General features: G+C 39.8%; 2 protein-coding genes across 3 annotated transcripts in view; both read right to left on the bottom strand.

The window, feature by feature from the left end:
- The window catches only part of LOC140063578 (uncharacterized), a 30,433-nt gene extending 21,467 nt beyond the window's left edge, over positions 1-8,966 (bottom strand). The window contains exon 1 of the mRNA XM_072109962.1: positions 8,345-8,966. The gene's annotated coding sequence lies outside the window, so the exon portion shown is untranslated. The remainder of the gene's footprint in view (positions 1-8,344) is intronic.
- A 32-nt stretch (positions 8,967-8,998) lies between these two features.
- Positions 8,999-12,155, bottom strand: part of LOC140063576 (VPS35 endosomal protein-sorting factor-like) — a 30,196-nt gene continuing 27,039 nt past the window's right edge. For both annotated transcript variants that reach the window (XM_072109960.1, XM_072109961.1), the window contains 6 exons: positions 11,969-12,083; positions 11,671-11,810; positions 10,638-10,803; positions 10,432-10,550; positions 10,178-10,327; positions 8,999-9,926 (listed from right to left, as the gene is read on the bottom strand). In XM_072109960.1, the coding sequence (XP_071966061.1) occupies positions 9,828-9,926; positions 10,178-10,327; positions 10,432-10,550; positions 10,638-10,803; positions 11,671-11,810; positions 11,969-12,083 (789 nt within the window). In that variant the 3' untranslated portion in view covers positions 8,999-9,827. The remainder of the gene's footprint in view (positions 9,927-10,177; positions 10,328-10,431; positions 10,551-10,637; positions 10,804-11,670; positions 11,811-11,968; positions 12,084-12,155) is intronic.

Here is a 12,155-nt window from a genome sequence, read left to right as displayed (position 1 = left end):
TGCCCCGGCCCAGTACGGGCAAGTAAGTGTTTAAAAGCAATTTCAAATGCGTATTTTTAGCATTTATTTACTAAGAATTAATAGCACCACATTTAAAGTGGCCATATGACCACACCCCGACGCCTCGGGCCGGGAACACAATAGTATAGATTGACGTAGTATGGTCCTGGCATTCCAGAAATATGCCACTTGCCCCGGCCCAGTGCGAGCAAGTACGGATTTTAAAGCAATTTAAAATGCGTATTTTTAGCATTAATTTAGTAAACACCACTTTTAAAGTGGCCATATGACCACACCCCGACGCCTCGGGCCGGGTACACAATAGTATAGATTGACTTAGTATGGTCTTGGCTTTCCAGAAATGTGCCACTTGCCCCGGCCCAGTGCGGGCAAGTACGTGTTTAAAAGCAATTTCAAATGCGTATTTTTAGCATTAATTTACTAAGAATTAATAGCACCACATTTAAAGTGGCCATATGACCAAACCCCGACGCCTCGGGCCGGGAACACAATAGTATAGATTAACGTAGTATGGTCCTGGCATTCCAGAAATATGCCACTTGCCCCGGCCCAGTGCGGGCAAGTACGGATTTTAAAGCAATTTAAAATGCGTATTTTTAGCATTAATTTAGTAAACACGACTTTTAAAGTGGCCATATGACCACACCCCGACGCCTCGGGCCGGGTACACAATAGTATAGATTGACGTAGTATGGTCCTGGCTTTCCAGAAATGTGCCACTTGCCCCGACCCAGTGCGGGCAAGTACGGATTTTAAAGCAATTTAAAATGCGTGTTTTTAGTGTTATTTTACTAAGTATTAATAGCACCAATTTTAAAGTGGCAATATGACCACACCCCGACGCCTCGGGCCGGGTACACAATAGTATGGATTGACGTAGAATGGTCCGGACATTTCAGAAATGTGCCACTTGCCCCGGCCCAGTGCGGGCAAGTACGGATTTTAAAGCAATTTAAAATGCGTATTTTTAGCATTAATTTAGTAAACACGACTTTTAAAGTGGCCATATGACCATACCCCGACGCCTCGGGCCGGGTACACAATAGTATAGATTGACGTAGTATGATCCTGGCTTTCCAGAAATGTGCCACTTGCCCCGGCCCAGTGCGGGCAAGTGCGGATTTTAAAGCAATTTAAAATGCGTGTTTTTAGTGTTATTTTACTAAGTATTAATAGCACCAATTTTAAAGTGGCAATATGACCACACCCCGACGCCTCGGGCCGGGTACACAATAGTATGGATTGACGTAGAATGGTCCGGACATTTCAGAAATGTGCCACTTGCCCCGGCCCAGTGCGGGCAAGTACGTGTTTTAAAGCAATTTAAAATGCGTATTTTTAGTGTTATTTTACTAAATATTAATAGCACCACATTTAAAGTGGCCATATGACCACACCCCGACGCCTCGGGCCGGGTACACAATAATATAGATTGACGTAGTATGGTTCTGGCATTCCAGAAATGTGCCACTTGCCCCGGCCCAGTGCGGGCAAGTACGGGTTTTAAAGCAATTTAAAATGCGTATTTTTAGTGTTATTTTACTAAGTATTAATAGCACCACTTTTAAAGTGGCAATATGACCACACCCCGACGCCTCGGGCCGGGTACACAATAGTATAGATTGACGTAGTATGGTCCTGGCTTTCCAGAAATGTGCCACTTGCCCCGGCCCAGTGCGTGCAAGTACGTGTTTTAAAGCAATTTCAAATGCGTATTTTTAGCAAAAATTTACTAAGAATTAATAGCACCACTTTTAAAGTGGCCATATGACCACACCCCGACGCCTCGGGTCGGGTTCACAATAGTATAGATTGATGTAGAATGGTCCTGGCATTCCATAAATGTGCCACTTGCCCCGGCCCAGTACGGGCAAGTAAGTGTTTAAAAGCAATTTCAAATGCGTATTTTTAGCATTAATTTACTAAGAATTAATAGCACCACATTTAAAGTGGCCATATGACCACACCCCGACGCCTCGGGCCGGGAACACAATAGTATAGATTGACGTAGTATGGTCCTGGCATTCCAGAAATGTGCCACTTGCCCCGGCCCAGTGCGGGCAAGTACGGATTTTAAAGCAATTTAAAATGCGTATTTTTAGCATTAATTTAGTAAACACGACTTTTAAAGTGGCCATATGACCACACCCCGACGCCTCGGGCCGGGTACACAATAGTATAGATTGACGTAGTATGGTCCTGGCTTTCCAGAAATGTGCCACTTGCCCCGGCCCAGTGCGGGCAAGTACGGATTTTAAAGCAATTTAAAATGCGTGTTTTTAGTGTTATTTTACTAAGTATTAATAGCACCAATTTTAAAGTGGCAATATGACCACACCCCGACGCCTCGGGCCGGGTACACAATAGTATGGATTGACGTAGAATGGTCCGGACATTTCAGAAATGTGCCACTTGCCCCGGCCCAGTGCGGGCAAGTACGTGTTTTAAAGCAATTTAAAATGCGTATTTTTAGTGTTATTTTACTAAATATTAATAGCACCACATTTAAAGTGGCCATATGACCACACCCCGACGCCTCGGGCCGGGTACACAATAATATAGATTGACGTAGTATGGTCCTGGCATTCCAGAAATGTGCCACTTGCCCCGGCCCAGTGCGGGCAAGTACGGGTTTTAAAGCAATTTAAAATGCGTATTTTTAGTGTTATTTTACTAAGTATTAATAGCACCACTTTTAAAGTGGCAATATGACCACACCCCGACGCCTCGGGCCGGGTACACAATAGTATAGATTGACGTAGTATGGTCCTGGCATTCCAGAAATGTGCCACTTGCCCCGGCCCAGTGCGGGCAAGTACGGGTTTTAAAGCAATTTAAAATGCGTATTTTTAGCATTAATTTAGTAAACACCACTTTTAAAGTGGCCATATGACCACACCCCAACGCCTCAGGTCGGGTACACAATAGTATAGATTGACGTAGTATGGTCCTGGCATTCAAGAAATGTACCACTTGCCCCGGCCCAGTGCGAGCAAGTACGGATTTTAAAGGAATTTAAAATGCGTATTTTTAGCATTAATTTAGTAAACACCACTTTTAAAGTGGCCATATGACCACACCCCGACGCCTCGGGCCGGGTACACAATAGTATAGATTGACGTAGTATGGTCCTGGCTTTCCAGAAATGTGCCACTTGCCCCGGCCCAGTGCGGGCAAGTACGTGTTTAAAAGCAATTTCAAATGCGTATTTTTAGCATTAATTTACTAAGAATTAATAGCACCACATTTAAAGTGGCCATATGACCACACCCCGACGCCTCGGGCCGGGAACACAATAGTATAGATTGACGTAGTATGGTCCTGGCATTCCAGAAATATGCCACTTGCCCCGGCCCAGTGCGGGCAAGTACGGATTTTAAAGCAATTTAAAATGCGTATTTTTAGCATTAATTTAGTAAACACCACTTTTAAAGTGGCCATATGACCACACCCCGACGCCTCGGGCCGGGTACACAATAGTATAGATTGACGTCGTATGGTCCTGGCTTTCCAGAAATGTGCCACTTGGCCCGGCCCAGTGCGGGCAAGTACGGATTTTAAAGCAATATAAAATGCGTATTTTTAGTGTTATTTTACTAAGTATTAATAGCACTACTTTTAAAGTGGCAATATGACCACACCCCGACGCCTCGGGCCGGGTTCACAATAGTATGGATTGACGTAGAAAGGTCCAGACTTTCTAGAAATGTGCCACTTGCCCCGGCCCAGTGCGGGCAAGTACGTGTTTTAAAGCAATTTAAAATGTGTATTTTTAGTCTTATTTTACTAAGTATTAATAGCACCACTTTTAAAGTGGCCATATGACCACACCCCGACGCCTCGGGCCGGGTACACAATAGTATAGATTGACGTCGTATGGTCCTGGCTTTCCAGAAATGTGCCACTTGCCTCGGCCCAGTGCGGGCAAGTACGGATTTTAAAGCAATTTAAAATGCGTATTTTTAGTGTTATTTTACTAAGTATTAATAGCACCACTTTTAAAGTGCAATATGACCACACCCCGACGCCTCGGGCCGGGTTCACAATAGTATGGATTGACGTAGAAAGGTCCAGACTTTCTAGAAATGTGCCACTTGCCCCGGCCCAGTGCGGGCAAGTACGTGTTTTAAAGCAATTTAAAATGTGTATTTTTAGTCTTATTTTACTAAGTATTAATAGCACCACTTTTAAAGTGGCCATATGACCACACCCCGACGCCTCGGGCCGGGTACACAATAATATAGATTGACGTAATATGGTCCTGGCATTCCAGAAATGTGCCACTTGCCCCGGCCCAGTGCGGGCAAGTACGGGTTTTAAAGCAATTTAAAATGCGTATTTTTAGTGTTATTTTACTAAGTATTAAAAGCACCACTTTTAAAGTGGCAATATGACCACACACCGACGCCTCGGGTCGGGTTCAGGATAGTATAGATTGACGTAGTATGGTCCTGGCATTCAAGAAATGTACCACTTGCTCCGGCCCAGTGCGGGCAAGTACGTGTTTTAAAGCAATTTAAAATGCGTATTTTTAGCATTAAATTAGTAAACACCACTTTTAAAGTGGCCATACGACCACACCCCAACGCCTCAGGTCGGGTACACAATAGTATAGATTGACGTAGTATGGTCCTGGCATTCCAGAAATGTACCACTTGCCCCGGCCCAGTGCGGGCAAGTACGTGTTTAAAAGCAATTTCAAATGTGTATTTTTAGCATTAATTTACTAAGAATTAATAGCACCACATTTAAAGTGGCCATATGACCACACCCCGACGCCTTGGGCCGGGTACACAATAGTATAGATTGACGTAGTATGGTCCTGGCTTTCCAGAAATGTGCCACTTGCCCCGGCCCAGTGCGGGCAAGTACGGATTTTAAAGCAATTTAAAATGCGTATTTTTAGCATTAATTTAGTAAACACCACTTTTAAAGTGGCCATATGACCACACCCCGACGCCTCGGGTCGGGTTCACAATAGTATAGATTGATGTAGAATGGTCCTGGCATTCCATAAATGTTCCACTTGCCCCGGCCCAGTGCGAGCAAGTACGTGTTTAAAAGCAATTTCAAATGCGTAATTTTAGCATTAATTTACTAAGAATTAATAGCACCACATTTAAAGTGGCCATATGACCACACCCCGACGCCTCGGGCCGGGAACACAATAGTATAGATTGACGTAGTATGGTCCTGGCATTCCAGAAATATGCCACTTGACACCCGGCCCAGTGCGGGCAAGTAAGTGTTTAAAAGCAATTTCAAATGCGTATTTTTAGCATTAATTTACTAAGAATTAATAGCACCACATTTAAAGTGGCCATATGACCACACCCCGACGCCTCGGGCCGGGAACACAATAGTATAGATTGACGTAGTATGGTCCTGGCATTCCAGAAATATGCCACTTGCCCCGGCCCAGTGCGAGCAAGTACGGATTTTAAAGCAATTTAAAATGCGTATTTTTAGCATTAATTTAGTAAACACCACTTTTAAAGTGGCCATATGACCACACCCCGACGCCTCGGGCCGGGTACACAATAGTATAGATTGACTTAGTATGGTCCTGGCTTTCCAGAAATGTGCCACTTGCCCCGGCCCAGTGCGGGCAAGTACGTGTTTAAAAGCAATTTCAAATGCGTATTTTTAGCATTAAATTTACTAAGAATTAATAGCACCACATTTAAAGTGGCCATATGACCACACCCCGACGCCTCGGGCCGGGAACACAATAGTATAGATTAACGTAGTATGGTCCTGGCATTCCAGAAATATGCCACTTGCCCCGGCCCAGTGCGGGCAAGTACGGATTTTAAAGCAATTTAAAATGCGTATTTTTAGCATTAATTTAGTAAACACCACTTTTAAAGTGGCCATATGACCACACCCCGACGCCTCGGGCCGGGTACACAATAGTATAGATTGACGTCATATGGTCCTGGCTTTCCAGAAATGTGCCACTTGCCCCGGCCCAGTGCGGGCAAGTACGGATTTTAAAGCAATTTAAAATGCGTATTTTTTGTGTTATTTTACTAAGTATTAATAGCACCACTTTTAAAGTGGCAATATGACCACACCCCGACGCCTCGGGCCGGGTTCACAATAGTATGGATTGACGTAGAAAGGTCCAGACTTTCTAGAAATGTGCCACTTGGTCATATGGCCACTTTAAAAGTGGTGTTTACTAAATTAATGCTAAAAATACGCATTTTAAATTGCTTTAAAACACGTACTTGCCCGCACTGGGCCGGGGCAAGTGGCACATTTCTGGAATGTCAGGACCATTCTACGTCAATCCATACTATTGTGAACCCGGCCGGCCCGAGGCGTCGGGGTGTGGTCATATGGCCACTTTAAAAGTGGTGTTTACTAAATTAATGCTAAAAATACGCATTTTAAATTGCTTTAAAACACGTACTTGCCCGCACTGAGCCGAGGCAAGTGGAACATTTCTGGAATGCCAGGACCATTCTACGTCAATCTATACTATCGTGAACCCGGCCCGAGGCGTCGGGGTGTGGTCATATTGCCACTTTGAAAGTGGTGCTATTAATACTTAGAAAAAAAAAACTAAATATACGCATTTTAAATTGCTTTAAAACACGTACTTGCCCGCACCGGGCCGGGGCAAGTAGCACATTTATGGAATGCCAGGACCGTACCATACTACGTCAATCTATACTATTGTGTACCCGGCCCGAGGCGTCGGGGTGTGGTCATATGGCCACTTTAAAAGTGGTGTTTACTAAATTAATGCTAAAAATTCGCATTTTAAATTGCTTTAAAATCCGTACTTGCCCGCACTGGGCCGGGGCAAGTGGCATATTTCTGGAATGCCAGGACCATACTACGTCAATCTATACTATTGTGTTCCCGGCCCGAGGCGTCGGGGTGTGGTCATATGGCCACTTTAAAAGTGGTGTTTACTAAATTAATGCTAAAAATACGCATTTTAAATTGCTTTAAAACACGTACTTGCCCGCACTGGTCCGGGGCAAGTGGCACATTTCTGGAATGTCAGGACCATTCTACGTCAATCCATACTATTGTGAACCCGGCCCGAGGCGTCGGGGTGTGGTCATATTGCAACTTTAAAAGTAGTGCTGTTAATACTTAGTAAAAAAACACTAAATATACGCATTTTAAATGGCTTTAAAACACGTACTTGCCCGAACTGGGCCGGGGCAATTGGCACATTTCTGGAATGCCAGGACAATACTACGTCAATCTATACTATTGTGTACCCGGCCCGAGGCGTCGGGGTGTGGTCATATGGCCACTTTAAAAGTTGTGTTTACTAAATTAATGCTAAAAATACGCATTTTAAATTGCTTTAAAACACGTACTTGCCCGCACTGGGCCGGGGCAAGTGGCATATTTCTGGAATGCCAGGACCATTCTACGTCAATCTATACTATCGTGAACCCGGCCCGAGGCGTCGGGGTGTGGTCATATGGCCACTTTAAAAGTGGTGCTATTAATTCTTAGGAAATTATTGGTAAAAATACTCTTTGAAATTGCTTTAAAACACGTACTTGCCCGCACTGCTGGGCCGTGGCAGGTGGCACATTTATGGTATGTCAGGACCATTCTACATCAATCTATACTATTGTGAACCCGGCCCGAGGCGTCGGGGTGTGGTCATATTTCCACTTTAAAAGTGGTGCTATTAATACTTAGTAAAAAACACTAAAAATACGCATTTTAAATTGCTTTAAAATCCGTACTTGCCCGCACTGGGCCGGGGCAAGTGGCACATTTCTGGAATGCCAGGAGGCGTTGGTATGGTCGTAATATCGGAACTAAAAAATTGTAAATCTGTGATAAAATAGGTACATCTACACTAGGTCTACTTTGGTACGAATTTGGGCCAGCCGGTCGGCCGCGGCCTAGCGAACGTCGAATAAGGAACCAACTTCACGAATGAATGTCGAATAGGGAATAAGTGAATAAGTAACAGCAGGAGATTGGTTGGTGGCGCACGGCATATTTACCGCTGGGAAATTATCATTTTCGAAATTTTGGCCTAGCCTAGCGAATGTCGAACGTCGAATAAGGAACCAACTTCCATTGACGAATGTCGAATAAGGAATAAGTAACCAACTTCACGGCGCTAAATACAACAGCTGTATTAAATACATTGCTGCGGCCAGGCTAGGCCTAAGCTCCTCGGGTCGCTTTATATTTTCTCACGTGTGGTGGTGGTATCAGCAACAGAACAAACACATGTAAAACGCACGTCGTGTTGTTCCTCTTACCTATGTCAAGGCTTATCATCTACATGATAACCTAACAAAAATAACAATTAAATAGTAGTGCTCACCGTTTTAACTATTTTCGAAATGATAGTAATAGTTTACAGTTATTACATGTTCTGTTTATTGGATAATATGTCGAGACATTTGACTGCTTCCTTGAAAAATGGCAGGATTAAATGGGAAATTTTTCCGACAAATACAAGAATAATTCACACAGAGCAAATGAATATAACGTAAGGTCATGTCGTCCTTGTCAAAAGGTCATTTTCTAAAATTAAAATATAAACTATAATAAAATAAAAGTATGATAGTTACACAGATTATAGAAAATAATTATAAAAATAAATGTTAGCGACAATTAATAAATAAATTAAAAAAATATGATTTCAAATTGTTGACGATATAAAACACTTGACAAATATTCAAATTATACTACTAGGCTGCGTCGTCTGCTAAACGGTGACTCACGTTTCCTTTTTGACTAATCAAAAGCACATTTGTTTCGTCGTTTTGGCGCTGAAATAAGAAAGTGCTTAGGCTTTTTATTTTATAAGGGTATTGCAAGTTCCCTAAAACTTTAATATAGCCTTTTTCGGCGAGAGAATATCTAATGTCATGAAGTAAACAAAATATTTACATAGTAAATCATCCAAAATAAAAAACATGGCAAAAATAAAAACGCAAATAGAGTACTGTATTCATTAATTTTGACAATACCTGTAGTATTTGTTTTTATTATTTATTCATATGAACAATGTAGAAAATAAAAAGTGAATTAATTCATTGATTATTTTATAAACATGATGACAACACATTAGAACTAAATATAGGTATACTTGCAGTGTTCATACAAATTTAACATGATTAGCAGTTATTTTCTGTGATAGCACTTTTCAATATCAACAAAATTAATTATTATATCAATTATAAAATTTATATATTTATTTATTTTACATATAGACTTTACACTTGAAATGGGTTATGAATTAAAAAAATGTTTGTTAGTACGGGTTTGCTTATTAAATAGTATTTGTTGTTGAATCATTCAAACCTAATATCATAATGGAAGACAAGCACATATCTAATTAATAACTTTGTTTTTACCATTACAATTAATTACAATATTGTGTCTCAATCGAGTAAATACCGGTACCATATATCATATATATAAATTCTTCTTTTCTTTGCTTTTGCATACAGTTCATTATATAATACAGTAAACTCTTCAAATACCGGACACCCTTCTTGGTGGGCTGGCCTTATATGTCTGGACATTCTGCTATTCTGGATGTGTATTTAAATGGTAAATACAAATTTGGACCTCAAGAAAAGTCTTGTTTTGGGAAAGATTTTCATTGTCAGAGAGTTCGGTATTGTCTTTGATTTAATTACCGTATTTCAGATTATATATTTTACAATAAACTTACTATTTGTGACAAATTAATTATTGTTTATACTTTTTATAATTTCTTTTATGATAATCATATATTTTTAATATTATAAATGTTGTGTTTTCGTTCAGCTTCAGGCCAACTGTTTGCCACTGTATTATGTTCTTGTTTGCAGTGAAAGCTTGGACACTATTTCTTTGTACGCTTTTCCATTTGACTCCACTCCTTTACGCTTTAAATAATCCAATAAACGTACCTACAATAACAATAAATAGATAAAGATCAATTGCTTCATGATTTAATGGATACCATGTTTCTATGGTGTAAGTAGAAATAAGCACTTTATAATTTAATTATACATTGACTGTTTGTCATAGTTGATAGGTACTGTATCAGGCTCTGACGATACCTATAATCAATAGTAATAGCCATCTGTTATGCTTTCAAAACTTTTTAATTGTATTATCAAATTATCCAATAAAAAAAAATTATGACAAAAACATTTACCATTAATTTGGTATCTCCATGTCCATGCTTCTTGGCAAGATTCCAGAGATTTGTTGCCAAGGTAGCTACCGGTTGCTTAGTGATATCACCAAACACAACAATGTGATGAAAGAGATCGAGGGCAGCAGCAGCTTGTCGTTTCAACCCAGTCTGCAAATAAAAAAAAAATGTTAACATTTGTGTTTGTACTGTACTTGATTAACCAGTCCATTTGGAATCAAATGTTTATTAAATAACTAAAACGTAAACAGTACCTCTGATTGATTTAGAGTTTTTAGATAATCCAATGTTTCGCCAAGAATAGTGTTACAAATTCCATTAACCTCGGCCAAGAACTTTTTATCACTGCCGTAAAACGAGTCATTTGAATCAACTGTAAAGAAAAAAAAAGACATTTTTGTGTATATACTGACAAACACTATCTTAAAAGTGGTCTTTAAGAGTTTATGAGTATACCTACCATTGGGTATATGATATGCATACACCTCTTGGGACTGTGCCGTCAGCAGACATAGTACACTCATGTATACTTGTATTTTAGCTGGTGAGCTTTGCTCCCATGTGTAGTCCTGAAGGATATTAAGTAAACCACGAACCAGATACAAACAAACTTGATCAGGATGGTCCTATAATAACAATAGTACAGAATAATAATTTCAGCTTAAGTTAAGGACGAATCAATTTTGTTTGGCAAAGCTTTTAATGTAGAAAGCTATTTAACTTAAAATAAACTATGAAAGCCCCAGTGGTATTAATGGTATTTGTTATGAGTAAATTGGCAAGAAACACAAAAGGGAACCGAATTGCTATTGCTAAGAACCAGTGTTTATTTACCTCCATCAAGGAGGTATATTTAATTTATCGCGTGTGTTTGTTTGTTTGTTAGCAGGATTACTCAAAAACTAAATACAAGATCTTTACCAAAATGAATATACAGATAGATATGTGGTCAAGGACCATTCCACTAAATTTTGGAGGCAATCCGAACCACAGTCCTAATTCTGGACCACTTTTTAGTATAATTTTCATACCTGCTAGTGTTGAAAGATAGGACAGAATTTTCAAAAGCCAACGAGCATTTTTGTACAAGCGTCAAGAGTTATAATTTTTTATTTGTAATTTTAAAACATAAATTGATTTAATTTACAGGTTTTTTGATACAAGTAGTTTTAAAAAACCTATTTCTTTTCAAATTAATCAATTTGTTTTTGGCGTTGCTGTTCTATTGTTAGTAAACAGAATCTAATGTTAGTTGAAAGGCTGGTTACATAACCATTAAACCAAATTCGCATACACATGCTTGTAGTGAAATTAGCCTAAATCAGACACAGCATTAAGACACACACAAATATATATATATATATATATATTTTCCCGGGGAAATCTTATGTAGGAGAAGTTTACACTAGGCAGAGGTATGCACTCTCAGAGTGGCTTTCTAGTTATTATAAGTATTTAGATTTTGCTTGATTATTGGAATAAAGGAAACTTACTGGAACAATGAGCAGAGTAGATAGGAACTGTTGAATATAAGAGATGAGCAGGCCTTCAGTGGAACGTGTCTTCCTGTCTATAGTGATAACTCTTGGAACCTCAGGAATTATGCTAATAGCAGCTTTTAGAAAAGCATCACCTTGAAAAATGCATAAAAATCAGAACTAATAAAATATTTGTATGGCTGACTTCAGCTACAGATTACATAAGGTTACAGTTATAATGTACTGTAAATGCAAAAAATACTGATAAACAAAAAATATAAACTATTTTAATCTTTTTTTTTTTGTGGCTTACCTTGGGTAAGAGCTTGATTTAAAAATGCAACTTGTCCAGACACTAAGTACAAGTTTAAACGATGAAACACGTTCAGAATTGATGGTATTGTGATGAAACAATACGCAGCGCATGCCTGAAAAACAAAAATCCCAGACAGACATTTAGCAGTTGCTGCAATACAAGGGAAAATAAACATAATATATGG

The sequence above is a fragment of the Antedon mediterranea genome, chromosome 1, assembly GCF_964355755.1.
Source record: "Antedon mediterranea chromosome 1, ecAntMedi1.1, whole genome shotgun sequence".
NCBI lineage: Eukaryota > Metazoa > Echinodermata > Crinoidea > Comatulida > Antedonidae > Antedon > Antedon mediterranea.
The sequence above is the reverse complement of the archived record's forward strand: the minus strand, read 5'-3'. Positions and strand labels throughout refer to the sequence as shown.